This window comes from Salvelinus alpinus, chromosome 8 (assembly GCF_045679555.1).
Source record: "Salvelinus alpinus chromosome 8, SLU_Salpinus.1, whole genome shotgun sequence".
Classification (NCBI taxonomy): domain Eukaryota; kingdom Metazoa; phylum Chordata; class Actinopteri; order Salmoniformes; family Salmonidae; genus Salvelinus; species Salvelinus alpinus.
The window spans coordinates 36521026-36542295 of NC_092093.1; the positions used below are offsets into that span (position 1 = coordinate 36521026).

Genomic DNA, 21270 nt, shown 5'->3' on the forward strand with positions numbered 1-21270 from the left:
CAGGGCTCTACCCATCACACAAACAGCCATGTGACCAGTAGGGAATAATTCATACACTGTCTCTTATCCCTGGCATACAAATAATCCATTCATGGTTTCTACAACCTGGTCTGTTTTCTCTAGTCACACCTCACTTAGCACTGTATGCCTGACTAGGACAACACACCCGCTCAGACTGGGCTTTGATAAACAAAACACGTATTTATTTACTGACCAGGGGATAAAAAAAAATAAAAAAAATAGCCCTATTTTCCCTCTCAGGTTAATAAGCAGTCATTTTTCCTCATTCAGTGCAGGCTTTGACATGGTGATATTTGTGATGCGTTTTTAAGTGGGGTTTGTTAAGCTGGTTGATGAAGCCAGAGGGGCAGGTTGATCCGAACACCAGCTGTTCTGTGATGTGAACAAAAGTGTAATGCTCTGTTCCATCATGCCCTTTCTCTTTTCAGGGAATTCAAATGTGAACTAACCCCCCCCCTTCCCTTCCCTTCTTCCTCTAATTATAGCATGTGGCCGTGGGTTCTACAAGTCCTCGTCCCAGGACCTGCAGTGTTCGCGCTGCCCAGCACACAGCTACAATGATCGGGAGGGCTCGTGGCGCTGCGACTGTGAGGACGGCTACTACCGGGGACTCTCGGACCCACCCTCTGTGGCCTGCACAAGTAAGTACTGGAGCGTTGCTAGGTAAATACAGGAAGGACCTGTCTTAGAGTCTGCATTTATGCACTCATGAACACATGCTTGCACGTGCACATGCAAGTCTCTCTTCCAGACCCCCACTGGCCACACTGAGAATGTTCAATCTGGAGGATTGTGAAAAGCCCAGATCTGTTCACCATCTAATCTACTCCAGAGCCCATACCAGTCCCCTGCCTCTGCTTCCCAATATGTCTTTATAATTATGTTCATGGGCCTGAGTGTGTTTTTTTTCTGTACCCCCCCACCCCCTCCCGGCTGGTAGTTAATGATCAGAGGAGCAATTTGCCATTTCCCGTCTAAAAGATTGCAATTACAGTCAACAGCAGCACCCTGTGTCTCCATTTGTTCTGGTCAATGTTGCAATTATGTGACAGGCATTGATGACCTGTTTACACAGGCCAGGGGATTCATTTTAGAGGGTGGGGCTCATTTGCTCCCAAATCCACATCTGTTGCTCCCAAACAGGTAGATTCATGGGGGGATTTTACAGGGCTACCCCCCCCCCCCCCCCTCCGCACCACCACCACCTCAAACCAATGACTGACTCCACAGAGATGGAGGGAAGGGGGGAGGGAGGGAGGACACAGGGACAATGAAATTAGTCCTAATTTAAAGGAACAGTAGAGCGGGCAGGGTGGTGCAAGGACTGGGCTAATAAGGAGAGGTGGAAAAGTGGACTCCCTCTGTAAGTCTGATTTATCCCAGCATCTCTCTCTCTCTGTCCTTATTTGTTCTGGCCAGTCTTAATTCAGTCCTTGACTTGAAACAAGGACAGGACCGACTCTACCTACCCCTCCCCCTTCCCACCCCCTACCTTCTCCAATCAGAAAGCGGTAGTAAACAAAAAGCCCACATTTCCACGGTAACCACTCAGATGATTTTTATGAAAGACTGATCCATTTCTTTCTCCACCAAGCCCGTCTTGTGGGTTTACTGTCGGAAGATGAAAACAATAACTTTACTGCTACGCAATTGACCATGAAGACGTTTTTTATATTATTTTGTTATTTCCCGATGCCCTCTGCCTGTTCTGCTGTGAAGAATCACTTTGGTGGAAACAGACATGTGAAATGGCAATGGCCAAGTTGTCTTTTTAATAGATTCCACTGTTTATCTACATAAAGACGTGCTCTGGAACTTTGACGACTACATTTCTTTTTAACCCTCCCGCTTTGAGCTGGATGTTTCAATATGTCGTTCATACATGCATAATCTATTAACAGAATTACCTGCTTACCTTAATTAGCCACAAAATCCCTAGTTTGAATGCAAATATTTTTGTAGAAGGTGTGCTGCGCCATTTTCCCTACATTTTCCCCGACGTGGGCCAGCCTTTGTGGGGTCTGGTCTGGTCTGGGGTAGAATTCAATAGTAATTGAAAGTGAATTTACATTTCTTGAGCAAACAGCTTGATTGACAGATTTTTAAATGGGCGCTTGTAAACCTCCCTTATCTTAGGCTCTGTACAAACAGAGAGACAGATCTCTGCAGCACATGGATTAGGAATGTCTTTATGAGACTAAGATTGGACGAAGAGGAAGATAAAGATGAAACGTGGATATATTGGGAGAGGTAATTCACTGCAACAGGCAAAAACGGAAATGAAGACACTAGTTTTGAAAGGTCCGTCGGACAATATATTTTCCGTTATCATTGTTGCAAATATTGCGTGTTGAGAGAGAAGGGAAAACACATTGTATGATATTGTTTTTCCAATATTTGCTCACTCCATTCTTATGCAAAGCCAGGAGATAATGAGAAATGTAAGGGGATGGCACTGCAGGAAGGCTGGGAGCATTTTTCCAGAAGCGGAGCAAAGCCTTGAAGCTGCTGACAGGTTGGGGAGTGGGCATCAATCATGTGACAGCTGTGAGCAGTGCTGGCGCTAGCAGGGTCTGAAAAGGGCAGTTGTGAGCAGCCATCTCCCCCTTCCTCCCCTCTCCCCCATCTCGCCCCCGTCGTCCCACTCAAATTTGCAACCTCAACAAGTTGACATCTCACGGAGAGGGAGAGGGAGAGAGAGGGAGAGCGAGGGAGAGAGAGAGAGAGAGAGATTCCATCCTGATTGGAGCCTGTAGTTGCTAGGGGACGGATGAGGGCCAGTGGAACGTAGGAGTCCCTTTCCTCCTTTCTTCCTCCTATCACGGCCTCCCTCTCTTCCACATGGCTTCACTCAGCCAGGTTTTAAACCACCCAGGTCAAAGGTCACGACACATGTTTGCAGATGAAGGATGAGTGCTAGGCTGATTTGAATACCATTCACCCCCAGCCTCCCCTCTTTCCCTCCATCCCTCCAATTAGTGTGTAGCCCCCTAATAGGGCAGTGGAGGGCTGAGGCGGCCAAGAGCACCTCTCTCTTTTAGCTCTGCTCTCTCTCACAGCAGATCAGGACATTAGTCTTTTCTCCTAAGCCCCCTGACTAACTCAGGTCTCTCAGCTCTACACAGAGAGACAGGCTCAGCAAGATGACCTAATTATCTAGTAACTATTGCTATTATCCAAAAAGAGTCAGCCATCTTGGTTTATGCAATATCATTCGGTTAAAAAGGTCCATTCGATTTGGTTGACGAGTGAATGTGCTGTTAGAGGCGGTTATTCATCAGCAATATCACAGGTTCACCCAGTGTCTGGAGAATCAGCTGTATTACGCTATAAGAAGGAGGTGACAGGACACATTCACCCACCCACCCACACACACACACGCACACACACACAATGCGGCGTTGGAAGGAAGAAGCTAGCATGTGATTGAGACGTCTCAGACTGTGAGGGCTATGGAAGGCTAATCCGTGAAATGAAACTTCACCGGGAGGAGGGGGTGAGAGGGGAAAACGTAAAGAGATAAGACAGAGAGAGGAGAGGAGTGAGAGACGGAAAAAGAGAAAGATAGAGAGAGAGGGAGCGAGGGCGGCAAGCCCTTGAGCTACGAGGATCAGCAGACAGACGGCAGAGGCTCAGGATGTCGCCTCTCCTAGCTGCAGGTAAGATGGGGAGGACAGTGTCACCTCACCTTACAGAGAGAACTGTGTGGTGGCGGGGGAACAAAGCCAACCCAGGGAACAGGAAGCACTATGTCTAGTCTAGGACAGCGAAGGGAAGCTTGCACTCACTGTATTCCATGTCCGCAAAACAAGAACAAAACACAGGCCACTCAAATTCATTCTAATTCAATATCCTCCTCCAGCTGTTATCTCTGAAATCATTGCCCTGACCTTTGTCACCTGAGACTCAATGAGAGTAGCTGAGTAAATAAAACAAGCTATTGTCTTTTGGTAACCGTGACCATGGTAATGCAGTACAAACAAATGCCTGAGAGATGAGTGTGTGTGTGTGCATGTGTGTGTTTGTGCGTGCACGTGTGTGTATGTGTGTGACTCTCGCTCTTTGTCCCTGAAGAGGATTAAAGAACTAGTTCACTATTTTACAACTTGATGTTAGCTGGTTCCTCACCCTGGAAGTAGGCTATGGGCCAGGAGAAACTGTAATCCATGGTTCTGTTCTCTTTAAACAGCCACTACTAACTTTAGCCACCACAAGCTAATAACGAGTGGGAGTGATGGTGGCATGTGAGCATGTACATTTTTGTTGTTGTTGCCAAATCACCTTTAAGTAACACATGCCCCCGTCGCTTCCATTGATTGTTAGCTTGTGGTGGCTAAGGTTAGCAGAAATTTGTAATGGCTGTTTAAAGAAGACTGAACCCTGGATTACATTACTCCTGGCCCATAGACTACTTCCAGGGTGAGGAACTGTCTAACATCAAGTTGTAAAATAGTGAACTAGTCCTTTATGAGCCCAGGTCCAGTGTAGGTGACAGTGCTGAAGTCGTGCCTTGGCTCTAGCTAGAGAGTCGTGCCGCCTCTCCTCTTCAGCTGCCACATGTGTCTCTTTCATCTCCAGAGCCCAGAGTATCACTGGCTCCGTCTCATCATTTCCCTCTGTAGCCGTGAATATGGATGGCTCTGTTATGCCTGCCTCATTCTTCTTAATGGGAGGAATTAGGAAAATAACCCAATTTGCAATATTGGGCTCCTGAGTGGCACTAAGGCACTGCATCTCAGTGCTAGAGGCTTCACTACAGACCCTTGTTCGATCCTGGGCTCTTTCACAACTGGTGTGATCCGGAGTCCCATAGGGCGGTGCACAATTGGCCCAGCATCATCCGGGTTAGGGGAGGGTTTGGCCGGGGTAGACCGACATTGTAAAATAAGAATTTGTTCTTAACTGACTTGCCTAGTTAAATAAAGGTTAAATAAATAAAATAAATAATGACTCAGACGTTTATAGTTTTCGCTCTATGCATAAGTATTACCAATTTGTAAAGACTTTTATCTAAATAAATGTGATGAGAAGCTCTTTGGATTTGGATGAAAATGGAGTCGTTTAGTATTTCACCGAGAAAATTAAAGATACTTTTGAAAACGCCCATGAACAAAGAATACAAGTCATAATCTATAGTGCATTAAAAGGGACATAAAACGATCACTTAATTGCAGGCCTACAGTATATAAACATCTGGGTCATAAAAACGAGGGCTTGAATTTGAGTGATAAAAGCAGCAATTTGTAAATCATTGTTTTTCAGAGAAGAGTGTAATTCTTTGCTATTGTTCAGATGACAATGGTTTATGTTCTAGTGAAGTATGGATAATTTATTGAACTCGTGGTTAGTGTGCTTCCAGTGATATTCTATATAGAGGCTTTTGTGGGGCGATAACTCAGATGTAATCTCACTTGTAGATTCCGGTGGCTATTTTTCAAAAACATCAACTTTAAGTGTCTTGTCTCTGCGATTCATTGGAAAGGAAACCCTTTGTCTCACACTGGGATAATTGTATATTGGGGAGGACTGAGGGAGAGCTAATAATGCCTCGTATCTGCTTCCCTCTGATCCCCTGTTCAGGATAAATAGTTCTACAATGGAATGACATCTCAATCATTTCAACTGGATATTCCTGCCAATGTTACATTTCTGATATATTCCATGTTTGAATGTTAACGACAATTCGTGACTTGTGAATGCATGGTTATTGAATGAACAGAACGGGTATCCAAAAAGGACCTACCTTCACCTTGCATGAACCATTCACTCCTTTAAACAGCTACCTGTTCTTTAACAGTGCAAATCACACTCGAAAGGCAATACTATCACACAATTGACATGACAAATGACCGATACTTAACACGTTCACATTCATATTTAGCATGTACCGCATCAAATCAGAGTGGTAGGAATGCAGTCATTATGCATTATAATAGTCCCCATGAGTTGTCTCAGTTTCGCAGCCTACTCCTCACTGACCTTGGCTTTGCTGGTGTTTGACTTCCTCTCTACCTACCTGCACTAGTTTTTCTTTTTAGATTTGAGCTCTATTATAAGTGTGTGTCAGTGTGGCTCAAAGGGTCAGAGCTGGCATGTCCCGTGCCAGTCAGTCTGAGAGAACAGAGCAGAACAGTGAACCGCATATCCAGTCAGTGCACACACCCAGTCTGCTGTCACTTTCCCTCCCTGGCACTCTGTTATTTAACTCTCCCTCCTCTTCCTCCTTCCTTCCTTCCCTCCTCTCCCTCTTTGTCTGCCTCCCGCCCTGACAGGACCTCCCTCGGCGCCACAGAACCTGGTCTACAACATCAACCAGACCACGGTCAGCCTGGAGTGGAGCCCGCCGGCCGACACGGGCGGCCGCAACGACGTCACCTATAGGATTATGTGCCGTCGCTGCAGCTGGGAGCCCGAGGAGTGCGTGCCGTGCGGGGGTAACGTGGGATACTCCCCCCAACAGGCGGGATTAGTGGACACCTACGTGAGCGTGGTGGACCTGCTGGCCCACGCCAACTACACCTTCGAGGTCGAGGCAGTCAACGGGGTATCTGACCTCAGCCGCACCCAGAGGCTGTTCGCCGCAGTCAGCATCGCCACCAGTCAAGCAAGTAAGGAGTCTGATTGGCTCATAGAGATCAAATCAATTCTGCGGTTTGGCTCGAATCCAGAACAAGGTCCTACATCCTAACATCCACCCTTCCCTGTACACTTTAATTAATAACTATTGCTAAATTCCTTGCACTTTCATATTCCGCTGGTGTGATCTAGAATTGCCTTCATGATTAAGTTACAAAGAAACACACATTTTCATATGCAGCACTTCACGGTCTCCTAGATGTTCAGGATAAGCGAGGCAGATATGGCCCTTTTAGGATACAGAATAATGGTAAACGTTTGCACTTAGGCCATGCACTATGCAAACTTTCGGCATATTTTACATACAAACAAATGGCTATTTTGCGCTGAGGTCTGCCGTTCAACTGAGAACCTTAATCATACCTCATTGGCATTAATGATCATAGGCTGATACACAGCATTTACAGTTGGCATATTACCCAGATTAATTTAATATGTGTGTCAGAGCTATGGTGGAAAACATTAGTAGCATAGCAAGGCTTGCTGCGAGTTGTAGCATAGGAAACAGTGCGTGTCGCTAACTCCCCTGGGAACCTAGCATAATTAAAATGCTGTATTTTCTTGGTGACACACTCCCAACTGAAGGCAGCACTACACCTTTTTTTAATTCATTATTTCTATGGATCCACCAAACAAGATTTGTCTTTCATGCTCAAGCATCCATGAAGCTCAGTTGGAGTCAAAAGGGAATACTAACTAGGGCCATTAAAAGAGGGTTGTACAGCCATTGTAGCTTGTAAAGAGTGTTTGGGGAATATTATCATCATAACCACGTTGCTAACCAGTCGCTACGAGAATTCTGGGACTTGTGTGGCGCACGCCGAGTCTCTTGTGGTATATGTTTAAGTTTGACTTTGAACCACCTGTCAGATGACCTTAAATTAGACTTGGGCTGTTGTCTTTTTAGACTTAACTTCACCCCAACCCAGCCATATACATGAATGCAGAAGAGCTGCAACTCTTTCGAGTTTTTTTCCTCGAACGAATTGGGGCAATCCTGAACATGCAGCCATGTCCTGCGATGCTCTCCCAGGAAGATGAATCTGCATACAGTACCTGTTTTATTTCAGACATTTTTGAGTGCACTCGTTTAGAATACTGTACTGTGTTATTTGTTTGCATGTACTGAGAAATATATATATATCAAATAGACAAAATAGAATAAGAAATATCGCAACAACCCCCATTCTAACACTGTCAAATGGGGAGAGAGGAGAGAGAGAAACAGAATGGATAACTGTGGCCAGGCAGCAGAATGAATGTGGGTTAAACTGTAGGGAATGATGTATGTTCCGTGACACGGTTCGTGACAGAGACACACGCTGGATGGTTCTAGGGGTTGCCTTGCCAAGGACACAAGGACACTGCAAGGAGGGAGACCTGCAGGAAAAGATGGGGGGGAAACAATTAACACATGGCTCCCTCAGAGCCTCTTATAATTACACGTGGCATGTTGACAACAGACAATTACTCTGTTAACCCTGGGGTATATTTAGCCATCAGAAATAGTGGGAAATAGAGGGAAGCATTTGATGAGGAAGAAATTATGTTTACGTCTTAAAGCTAGCATTAGGCTACTATTTGAAGCAAGAATTACATAGTTTGAGATGTTCACTACTATTTAGTGTAATTAAATGTGTTTATAGATGTTTTGTTACCCTATAGCCTAGATACACTATGACAAATTTCAACAATTGGGGATGTAGCAGACTGCTTGGCTTCAGTTTGATGATGTGCCAACACATATTGTTAGTGAGATCCTCATGTGAGAGAGCAAGCAGAATCAGTGTTGCTGCACAGGTTGCAGCCTAGACGTTAACCCTGTCCTGCGGCGCTTTTCAGCACTGGCCACTGGGTCTTCATCGTGTCCGGATGCTGTGCCCGGGCCATTAGGGAACGCTCCAGCGCTTTTTAATTGGAACGTCGGCGCTTCCTAAAACAATGGCCCCCTTCCCGAGCAAGCATGTACAGTCGGGCCACATTGTTAATGAATGACGGCAATAATAAACCCTTTTACGCCTCACCATCCAGAATTGATGAACCTTTCCTCGGGTTGGAGGTAGCGAGAGAGTGAGCCGTGGTCCTGAACAAGCCTTGAAGAGAGGAGAGTAGAGACCATCTAGCAGGTAGTGCCTCTCTCTCCTGCTGAAGGATAATCAACTTGTGAAGAGGAGAGGAGGAGCGGAACAGAGGGGAGAGGAGGAGAGAAGTAGAGGAGCAGGGCGACTGCGAAAATGCAGATGGTGATTCATCTGATTAGGAATTCACACCTCCCCTAATTATACCAAAGGACGTGTGAGGAGTAAGGCTGTGAGGCAGTCTGCAGCCGTGGATGAGTTGATGATCTGCACAAGGTGCCGGGTGCTTATTGTTCCCAGGGAAACCAAATTACCTCCCAGCTCTGTCTATAAGTGTGTTTAAATAACTACTGTTGGAGATGTGGCGCATGCAAGTTCATCATCTTGTTTTGTCTTCGACTCTCCCCCTCGCATCCTCACCACGTCCTCCTACGCAGGTGAATTAATATGAATTTGTCATCACATCTTGATGAGGTGGAGTTTTTCCGGAAAACGTTAGGCTAGCTAGACGGAGAGTGCATTTCAATCAGGGCACTATTGTCGCTTGATAACTCTAGAGAGCTGCCCTCGAAGATCCTCCATACTCCGGATGCTTTCATGCCGCTACACTTGTAGAGAAGGACTTTTGTTCTTTCAGAAGCCTGTGAGTGAGAACTGCTGATGGAATAACCATTCGTATTTATTCAAGAGAGTGTGTGTGCACATCTCAACCCGAAAATTCCCTGTGGAGAACCACGGTAGAAATATGATTGGAATTGGTTAAGGGGAATGGCTATAGGAGCACTATGTGTGACGGGACACTCAGCCACAGACCAGTGGATGATGCTGTTAAGGTGTGAGCATAAAGTGGCGTAAACAATCTATTACAGCTGCAATATGTAACTTTTTTGGCGACCAACCAAATTCACATAGAAATGTGAGTTATAGATTAATCTAATTGAAGTCTAAGAAGCGGTAGATCTGTTCTATGTGCGCTATTTCTATGCTTCCCGTTGTCAAGTTTAGTTTTTGAGTATTTAACTTTCGGTGTTGTATAACAGCTTCAAACAGCTGAAAATGCTATATTTTTGGTTATTGAAAAGATATTTCACAGCGGTTTATATGGTATAATGATTCTCTACACCAGTGTTTCTCAAACTCAGTCCTGGGGATCCAATGGGGTGCACGTTTTGTTTTTTGCTATAGCACTACACAGCTGATTCAAATAATCAAAGCTTAACGATGAGTTTATTATTTTAATCAATTGTGTAGTGCTAGGTCCAAAAAAACAAAACCTGCACCCCTTGGGGTCCCCAGGACTGAGTTTGGGAAACACTGCTCTACACTATACATTGCTTGTTTTGTCATATGAACAGAAAATAGGCAAACTGTTAGAATTTTAGCAACCAGGAAATGGCGAAGCGATTTCTGCACATTGCACCTTTGAAGAGGGAACGGGGGAAACTGTGGAAATTGATTTTAATGCTGACAGCTCATATTAGCCAGGAGCAGCGAACAGGTTACATACCGATAGAAACTTCTACTGTCGCTATTTGTGTTCCGAGCCCTCTAGTATGAGTCAGCGTGGGATTGGGATATAACTTAGCGATATGTTTTATTTACACCTCGACGAAGATTGGGGTCGTCTTTTATTCTTCATTTCATCCTCCTTCACGGTGGAACTGTAACAGGTCGCACGTTGATAGCCTTTTTTAAAAAATTATACATTTTTGCAGATGAATGGATTCAGATAAAACAATGTTGCTTTCCTGGTTTATTTTTAGATCATCTCCTTCAGGACTATTGTTGTGTAACTTCATATTTACTTCAAATGAGATCAGAGTGTCCTCAAGTGCAAACCTATTTAAACATTCAAAGGGAACAACAGACTATTCCCTTTGCCACCATTTTACTCAGTGAGAAAATGCATTGTGGCACGCATGAGTGTCAGCTAAGCATTTCACTTTGATCTGAAAAGCCTCTATGCTCTAGCCTTGCGTGAGAAGCAAATATCCCCCTTTCAACACAAGTTGTTGGGCTGCTGGTATTGTCAGGACTACTTTATTGTTTGATGTCAGTCATTTGTATGAAGGTCTACCGCAACAAGTATTAGTGCTATCATTGGATGATTCATCTCCCTCAAAGCGGCAATCAGCAGGAGAAACATTAACGAAGCTGAGGGAAGGGGCTGGAGAAATGTAATCACTCTCAAAAATTAATTGACCGAGCTATAGATGCAAGGATTGACCATCCATGATATCGAAATGATAGTTTTAAATGTTTTTGAGGCTATATAGTGTTTGTTTACATGTTCTTTGTTTACAAACATTGGAGTAAAACAAGCTTTTATCTGGGGTTCTGATGAGGTACGACAGTTGATCGTGAGGCATTTATAAGTTATATTCTTCAAGAATCAATGGGTACATATCATTAAATACAAGTCCAAAAAGGGATGTAGCAACTGCTGATTGCCCCTTTAACACAGTGAAATTAGTTAGGTAAATGTTGGGAGTGAGAAGTGTTTAAACAGGCAACCATGCAAGCTGATACTCTGTGGTTCTCGAACGGTAATATACTGTATATGGTCACTTTGTCTACACTTTTTCACTGCAGAAATTGATATTTCTCAATGTATTGGTGAGAGTAACACTTATGGAAACAAAGGCCCATTGATTGATTCTTTTTAATGTCCTAATCTGTCATGGTGGCTTTAGACAGAGTGGATTGATTCGGAGGATTCCCCACTGACCACCGCCATCGTGGCCGGTGTCATTTTAAAGTTAAGCGGATCCTCCTTTGTTGCATTTGTCAGTGGTTTTATGTTACCTGGGAGCCCCCCCCCCTCTTTTTTCTCTGTCCTTCCACATGCAGTAATTTGATGAGAGCTGGGCAAAGCAGTCCGATTCAACAGCTGCAATAAAACAGCGGTGGTCTCCCCGAAGCACAAGCGCTCCGGCACTTAACCTGTAGCTTTCTGTAAATGCCTCCTGATTTGCCTGTCACCCAATCCGTCAGCAATGAATAATTTTCATGGAAGGTGCACTTTAATTACTTTCCTATTTAAATGGCATTATCGTGGCCTATCTAGGTAATTAATCTCCCCAAGTATCCTGTTTCAGTCTTTTATTGCTGGCAGACGAGCTACCTAAATCCCTCTGAATCTGGCGTGCATGACTGAGCTCTCTCTCACAGTAGCCCCACAGTGTTCCCTCTTTCCCCTTGACTTGGTGCCTATCACCACCAGTGGACATCCCAGTGGCAGAAGGGCCTTTCTCTGAGAACACACCGAGTTTAAGCGTTCCATGCACTCTGTCAGAATTACAGCCCCGTTTCTCTCTCTCTCTCTCTCTCTCTCTCTGCCTCGGAAAGGACACATTTACAGACACGGTTACAGGCAGACTGTGTTGAGGAGCTGTGAAAAACACATTTGTTACCGTCCACTAAATAGCATTTGAAAAAATTACTTTTTGTTCCTTACCCGTTCGTAGCTAGGATAATGTTGATGAAAGCAATATCTATCAATCTCTCATTCTATACTTTCTTTGTGTTTGTGTGTGTGTCTAAGCGTGTTGCGTTTGCAGTGATGCGTAGAAAAGAATGTTACTTGATATCTGGATTGAAAACACTGCCGGGAACTGCAATTCTTTTGTGATTATGGTGTTGTTTTGCCCAGCTGGGAATCTTGTCAAAGTTAAAAGGCTACGGCGCTGATTCTTATTCAGTTTTATCTTCTAGCCGGTGTTTCCCACAGAATTCAGGATTGCAACCAGTTTCATTATTTAGAAGCCTGTGAAACTGCAAACAAGTTTGAGGCTACAAAGTTTTTCCCAGGCTACCTATTGTTTACCTTAGCAACCGCAAATTAACTTTTCACTGTCCCAGAACATTTACACCCTCTGACAGGGACAATGCACATCAATCAACATTTCTGTAAATATGCCAGATTAAGCCAGCTAGCTAGTTTTCAACTGTTCCAACAATTCAAATTTTCAGTTTTTATGTCTAGGACAAGGAATCTCAAATGTTCCTCTATGGCTCATTAGTTTAAGTCCACTGGCATATAGAAGATACTGGCATATAGGAAAATTCCATGTAGTACAGATTATGAGCTCAGTGAAATGAATGCCCTTACAAAGTAAATGTCTACTTGAGAAATATCATTTAGCACAAAAATGGAACTCTAATATAGTTAATTTAAAATTTGATTGCTCTTATTATTAACGAGTTTCATTGACTGACAGCTCCTAAATGAAGCAGTCCATGGCTGGGTGGAAATAGCGGATGAGGGCTGGGATAAATAATAGCATGACCTGCGAACAATGAAACGCGAATGGAAAATAATGGAAATGTATTTAGCACCGATAAAATTACTCATAACACAGGTTCAGAGACAATGCCTTCATTCGTATGCAGAGGAATGGATTTTGCAATGCATAACCCTTTCTTTTCAATGACGTCACACTTTTTGTATATCTCTTGAGTTGTTGAGAATGTATTCAGCATTAGTATGCAACTCTTGTGCATAATTACCTCCGGTGCCTTCAAGATGTAAGAAGTGTTGACAAGCTGAATGCACCGAGGTGTCTGTTTAAACTACTAGCACACAGCTTGGACACCCATGCATACCCCACAAGACATACCCCACAAGACATGCCACCAGAGGTCTCTTCATGCCACCAGAGGTCTCTTCACGACATACTATGGGAGGCTAACAGTACTACATAGAGCCATGACTACATGGAACTCTATTCCACATCAGGTAACTGATGCAAGCAGTAGAATCAGATCTTTAAAAACAGATCAAAATACACCTTATGGAACAGCGGGGACTGTGAAGAGACACACACACAGGTAGCAACACAGGCATTCGCACACACACGCTACACACACGTACATTGTGGTTTTATTTTATGGTGGTATTGTGCATTTTCTGTTGTGGATATGTGTTGGTTTAGCGATGTTATATGATGTACTGTTTTATGTTTTGTTTTATGTGTAATGTAACTGTCTTGATGTGTTTGGACCCCAGGAAGTGTAGCTGCTCCCTTGGCAAGAGCTAATGGGGATCCATAATAAATACAAATATACATACAAGTATACATACAGTATATATACAATATACAAGTATACATACAGTACACATTAATGGCGACAAATGGATCAAATAATAGAAGTTTGTATTTGTAGAGCAAGCTGGGGCTGGCTTGTGATGCTATGCAGATGCTCTACTCCCTTTAATGCCCATGGGGGTGACTGGGAGGCCCCAGTAAACACTCATATACTCTCTCTCTTTCTCTGACACGCACACACACGCACACACATACACACACAAACCCAGCATGCACCTGTGACTCCCAGGCACTGTGTTTATATGGAACACATGCTCGTCCATGCTAGATACCCTGGCTGGAAAGGGCTCCAGCACTTTGCAGAATAGGCATTCAAGTGTTTCATTTCCTGCCGAAGAACTTAAAGGAGTTTGGTAATAAAACCTAAATAGTGATGCATGTCATAGGTGCCTGACAGTTGCCAAATCCCCATAGACTTGAGAGAAAAAAAGACACACTCCCACGAAGCCATTCCCCAATCTCAAGACCTTGATGGTTTGTTCCGTTTACAGAGGGCATTTTCCCAGCTCTGCTGTGGGTGTAGACTAGGGGGATACCTTTCATACGACCCAGACAGTTTAACTCAAGGTGACAGGTTTAACTCTGTCTGCTAGTCTGACACACACTGGAAAACAGCTCGGTCAGCCTGAGGTTAAAGGACATTTGATATCCATTTGCAGTCTATTTCAACTTGTCACCATTACTTTTATACAGACGGAACCGTTCTATTCAAACAACTCTGTGCGGCAGAACAGGAGCTGCCACATGTCTGCAACAAGCAAACAGCTACCTACTTGCTTTTCTTCTTCTTTTCTGTTCGGCTTCGGGAGAACCACAGATTGTCTTATGGGAAGGGATTTGGCAGAACTTGCATGTTGCATAACACAACAATGTAGTTTGATAGCAGTGAGAGAGAGATTTTTCTCTGTGTCTGTGAGCATTACTCACGAAAAGAATAGAGGCAGATTGACAGGTCTGTTGTTTCACTCTTTCATTGTCTCATCAGCATACTGTCTCCTGCAGTGAGAGGAACTAATTATGTCTTCAACCCCATGCTTCACCCTTTCCCCTTTATTCAGATCATCACACTTGGAAATAATAATGAGTTTGAGTCAGAAGAATACTTTGGCTCAGAACGGGAGGAAAAATTTAAAAGAACAAAAATCCAGAAAACCTTCAAACAGCGGTTGCCACCTCGGAAAAGGCCCGCTGGTAATTATGGTCGACCTCTTGACCCCAAAGCTGTCGCCTCAAAAGCCTTACAGCGACTATGACTCGGTTTCATCTCACTAGCTGCTAGTCTCCTCAGCTGTGCTAACTGAGCCCCTCACCTCCCCAATGTAGCTACACCAGCAGCTCCGTACCAACAACACATTGTCTTTTATCAAAGCACGGGGAATATATGACAGCCATCTGCTAGGCTGCTTTGGATGATTTGATATAAAAACAACAGTAAAAAGATTATAGCGTCCGCAGAGTTCGCAGAGTTGGTTACTGGTTGTGGAGCAGATGGGACACATCTGGGCTGGAGAGACTAACTGTCGAGAAGTGACCTTCTGTGGGCTTTGAAACCAACGTTCCTCCCTGCCTCCTTTCCTCAGTATTCATGCCCAGAGGAGAGAGTGGAGTCATCTCTGTGGTCATCTTTGGTTGTCTTAAACGAAATCCTTCGACAGTTCTGTAAGACGATCTAGAGAAAGCCTTTTACGAAGGGTTCCTTCGGTGTCCTATATTAACTAGGGAGTCATGTAGTAGGGAATTTAATTGCCTAGTTAACCTTGAGCATCAGTGAAATGTAATAATTTTATACTCAGGTGCCATAAACATGGTTTCACAACTTAACACTGCTTGATAAATGCCTTAATTACCCTCTATGGTGTCTCAGGATATTTCTTCAGGTAGTACATTAGACAATAGTCTGTGTTGGGGATGCATTATTCTTGCATGACCAGATTCAGTCTTTTGGATATTCTTTGTGTTTGTTGTTTGTTGTGATTGTGTGGATGTGCCTAAAGCTTAGGCAAAAAAAAAGTGCTTTCTAGGTCACACAGTTCCTCATGCATATAAAATGACCATATTTCTTACTGGAGTTATCAATATCTTTTTCTTTGAAGAGAGCCAGGATTGTGTTTTTTGGGATTGTTTTCTGAAAAGTATTCTCGGAGGAAAAATTCAATTTAAATGAAACTTGGAGGAGCTGATGTCCTCAGAGACCGACATAATGAAATGTGTTGAATTCCTCTTAAATTGCCTCGCTGTCGCACCACTGAGTAGCCGTGGCCAAAAAATAAATACTGTCGCATAGTGGCTAGACTAATACACTTTGGCAAGACCTTCTTGTTTCACTGTGGATACGACATTACAGGTAACTGGCACATGGGCTGATACTGTAAAGGTATACTGCTCCACGATGGCTTTACTAAGCTTGCTGCTTGCAGGTGAGAGGAGGCTGATCTCCCAGACTGGTAGTTGTGTTCGTTTGTTACCTCCAGATAACTGAAAGGTAGCTCATGTTAAATTGTGTGAACATTCCTGATATTTACATAATAACACGACAACATCCTCCAATTAACTGGTGACAAAGTGGATTTGGATTTGCTAAAGAAAAACATACGGTGTGACACAAAGAGAGGTGAAAGCCTCTGTCTGTCACTGTGCTGTGGGGGTAATTGGGAACGGGGTTCGAGACAAGCTCAACGGCCTGAAAGCAAACGATTGTCCAGCCCTCCCACTTAGGCCTAAGCCTATTCCTTACTGTCTCACAACGCACAGAAATGACCAATTACTGTAATGGCAAATCCTTCCCTGTAATACACAATGGCTGATAGAAGTGACACCTGGCTCATCTTCATCAACAAGGTTTACTTGATCTCTCAATTGAGGGATCCTCGGTCACTAACTCCCCCTATATGCACAGCATTTAGTCGCCTTAGTCCAATTTCAGATAATTTTGTTATCCCTTGGGCCCATTGTTAGGAAAAAATCTACTATCTGTGTAAAAGTGGTTTGTTTGTGCTTTCTGCATTGCTGGTGGTCCTACTCGGTGTAGAATATCTACCTGCATTACAAACACCCCCTTACCCCTCATCGCCTGTCCTAAATCCACATCGAAGCAAAATGGAGAGTGCGTGGGATATGGATACGAATGCGTTTGCCCCCTTAGTTCGGTTCGTTTGGACTGGTGCGAACACTCTGTCCAGAATCAGGAGCGCATCAAACAACGCACTGGGGTTCGCTCAAAAAAGATGGTCTCGGGTCCTTTTCCATTCCTACCTTGGTGCGGACCAAACACACGGAAAATAACTCGATTCGAACAGTATTATTTGTTGTTTGACTGCGAGCGTTTGATAAAATGCACACCTTATCATAACTTGATATCTCTGAAACATCCATTTGCAGATTAGAGGAAACCAGGGCTATACAGCTATACAAGGCAACTGAATATACCGTGTTGACTGCGTGACGCAGTTAGAGCGTCTATTGCGCTGTTTTCCTCCCTTGTGTTGTTGGAAGAGCAAAGCGAAAGTAATATGACGATTAGGACACGTAAGTAATGCTATATGACGATAATAGATGGATTTAACGTGAGCATTTTTCTCCAATAAACAAATGGACTTGCATGGACACAAAGTTTTGTCTAGGCAGTTTAGTTTGTTTAAACTGTGGCAATGTGAAACCAACCAACAATACAATGTAGCAAATAATCAAACTCTGATTTGAACTATAGCTCCGAATTATGTGTGGAAACGCCCTAAGAAGCAACACAATGAGATTGTGATTCAAGGCATTGACTACTGATTAGTTCCAGTTGGAGGACTGAGAATTTTATTTGACCAGAGTGCGATTTCATTTGTACTAGATTAGGGAATGTCCCCCCCCCCCCCCCCCATGAAAGAAACTTGTGTTCATACTGCACCTGCCTTCTCTTTGAGAGAAATAAAATACAATTCCCGAGAGAAAATTTGGAGTAAGATTGTTTTTTTTTTGTATCTAGCCAAGCTCCAAACTTTAATCAGACTTCAAAGACCTTTGCCAGCCTTTCTATTCCCCTCTTACATTTCAATACTTTCCTCTGGCCCTGTTCCTCCTTTCATACAACCAGAGAAACGGATTCATCTGCTGAGTTTTATTGGACCATTCCTTGGGTGTGTCATTTGAAGCAACTATCAATAACTTCATCATAAAGCCATTAAAATGTCTCGCTTTGGTCCCCAAATCAGAAAACACTATGCAGCTAATGGAACATTTACAAAAAAGTTGTCCTGCTTTTCTGTGCTTACTTTAAAATCCGACTCCATAAATATAGCTGCTCTGTCCACTACAAAAACGTTTCTCAACCTTGAGTAAAATTTTGAATTGTAGCTTTTATAGCGTTTGTCATTCAATACTAGAGACTTCCTTGTATTCTATTCAAAGTGCCATAGGCTACCACACGGATAGTGTCGATATATTGCTTTATGCCAGAGATTGAGGGGAGAAGAAAGAGTCATTACAAAGTCCAAGAGTTAGTAACCAAATATATCCTCTCATCAGGTGACTGAATAACGTTCTGAGGGATAATTACCATGAAATAATGATGCCAATGTAACTCATTATGATAGGGACCCTGGGCTCCGGCACTATGTCAAAATATGAGAACAGATTCACACACTCACACATGCACTTACTAGTATTGTTAGAATACCAAAAAATACTACATTTATAATACCCCATTAATTATTTCCCTGGCTTGTGTAGCAGTAGAATCATTTCAGCTATTGTGTTGAGAGATCCGTTATTTTCCTGAGAGCTGCGGTCTGGGGGAATTAGTTTAACCACAGGCAGTTCAGATACTGAATACAAAACAACAGCAAACAGACCACATCCTTCTACATCAGCAGACAGAACCTCCTGTGGCTCTATTTCCTGGGTTAAGGGTCATACTGTTGTGGACAGTACAGCTTAGCCAATATCCCACCAGCTGAGAGGTGGGACGGCTACCTTCAAAACTCTCGTTTTGATTGTTATTCTGATCCCACACAGCCCGGTGTTGAAGAGGATTAAGGGGCTGCTTTCTAGGGAAATGGAGCTAACCTGGTTATCTGCTGGGTGTTACTGTGGTGTTGCGCTTCTCACGGCAAACTGAAGCCGATTTGTGCCCAGCGAATTGTGGCCAATCACATGTCCTGGAAGCTGACTGTGTAGGGCGGAGGAGGGACAAAGGACACTGTCTGACTGGTCTTTGTAGGGCAGAGAGAGAGAGAGAGAGATCCGCTCTAGTCAGCTCTGGGTTCGGCTAAGCAACCTGAGTGAGGTTATTGTTTTAGCAGGTAGCACATCACAGCCATTTGAAATCCCAGGGGGAGGGAAGGCGGCCCTTTCTGATGCTGTTCAACTAATTCCCAACTTTGGGGTGGAAACAACGTAAGTTTTAGCATGTCAAAAAACAGCTTTTACCTGACACTGTATTATTAATCATGGTTACAGTTGTGATCAAAACAGATGTAAATCAAGACCAATGTAATGAAACAGGCAGGGAGCAGGTCTCGAACCCTCGACCTCCTAGCCCGAGGTCCGGCGCGCTATCGACTGTGCCGCAAAAGCATGCTCGAGCGGCAGAGTCGATTTCCGCGCTTATAAACCCAGGGTCGTTACACTACTCCCTCCTTTCAAAGAGCGCGTCCTCGCGCTAGCTTGCGACTCTACGTCTTACAGGAACGCGCTCACCAGCCAAGAACACGCACTGTCGTGGATGCAAGGTCCGATCACTTCCGACACCAATGTAATGAAACATCCCTTCTTTCTTTTCTCTCCAAAACTCTTGAACGTGCCGTCCTTGGCCAGCTCTCCTGCTATCTCTCTCAGAATGACCTTCTTGATCCAAATCAGTCAGGTTTCAAGACTAGTCATTCAACTGAGACTGCTCTTCTCTGTGTCACGGAGGCGCTCCGCACTGCTAAAGCTAACTCTCTCTCCTCTGCTCTCATCCTTCTAGACCTATCGGCTGCCTTTGATACTGTGAACCATCAGATCCTCCTCTCCACCCTCTCCGAGCTGGGCATCTCCGGCGCGGCCCACGCTTGGATTGCGTCCTACCTGACAGGTCGCTCCTACCAGGTGGCGTGGCGAGAATCTGTCTCCGCACCACGTGCTCTCACCACTGGTGTCCCCCAGGGCTCTGTTCTAGGCCCTCTCCTATTCTCGCTATACACCAAGTCACTTGGCTCTGTCATATCCTCACATGGTCTCTCCTATCATTGCTATGCAGACGACACACAATTAATCTTCTCCTTTCCCCCCTCTGATAACCAGGTGGTGAATCGCATCTCTGCATGTCTGGCAGACATATCAGTGTGGATGACGGATCACCACCTCAAGCTGAACCTCGGCAAGACGGAGCTGCTCTTCCTCCCGGGGAAGGACTGCCCGTTCCATGATCTCGCCATCACGGTTGACAACTCCATTGTGTCCTCCTCCCAGAGTGCTAAGAACCTTGGCGTGATCCTGGACAACACCCTGTCGTTCTCAACTAACATCAAGGCGGTGACCCGTTCCTGTAGGTTCATGCTCTACAACATTCGCAGAGTACGACCCTGCCTCACGCAGGAAGCGGCGCAGGTCCTAATCCAGGCACTTGTCATCTCCCGTCTGGATTACTGCAACTCGCTGTTGGCTGGGCTCCCTGCCTGTGCCATTAAACCCCTACAACTCATCCAGAACGCCGCAGCCCGTCTGGTGTTCAACTTTCCCAAGTTCTCTCACGTCACCCTGCTCCTCCGCTCTCTCCACTGGCTTCCAGTTGAAGCTCGCATCCGCTACAAGACCATGGTGCTTGCCTACGGAGCTGTGAGGGGAACGGCACCCCCGTACCTTCAGGCTCTGATCAGGCCCTACACCCAAACAAGGGCACTGCGTTCATCCACCTCTGGCCTGCTCGCCTCCCTACCTCTGAGGAAGTACAGTTCCCGCTCAGCCCAGTCAAAACTGTTCGCTGCTCTGGCACCCCAATGGTGGAACAAACTCCCTCACGACGCCAGGTCAGCGGAGTCAATCACCACCTTCCGGAGACACCTGAAACCCCACCTCTTTAAGGAATACCTAGGATAGGATAAAGTAATCCTTCTAACCCCCCCCCCCTTAAAAGAGTTAGATGCACTATTGTAAAGTGGTTGTTCCACTGGATATCATAAGGTGAATGCACCAATTTGTAAGTCGCTCTGGATAAGAGCGTCTGCTAAATGACTTAAATGTAAATGTAAATGTTACAAGTTGCACTGGGAGATGTGGCAAACTGACTCTCGAAAGGCAGGAGTTGTAATGTTTTGCGATGTTATATGGGAAAGCCCCATAGACACAGTCATTGGGTTTCTCTGTGTATTTTAAGCAGACATGAATCACAATCAGTTTGTGTTTCCGTTTAGCTAATATGACAGAAGTAATAGCTAGATATGGCTGGTTGGACCGTCACA

The 21270-nt window shown here is 44.5% G+C and overlaps 1 protein-coding gene across 12 annotated transcripts in view; it reads left to right on the forward strand.

Moving 5' to 3' along the window:
- The window catches only part of LOC139583068 (ephrin type-A receptor 7), an 84006-nt gene that overhangs the window by 20537 nt on the left and 42199 nt on the right, over nt 1–21270 (forward strand). For all 12 annotated transcript variants that reach the window (XM_071413784.1, XM_071413791.1, XM_071413786.1 and 9 more), the window contains exons 4-5: nt 507–662; nt 6294–6629. In XM_071413784.1, the coding sequence (XP_071269885.1) occupies nt 507–662; nt 6294–6629 (492 nt within the window). The remainder of the gene's footprint in view (nt 1–506; nt 663–6293; nt 6630–21270) is intronic.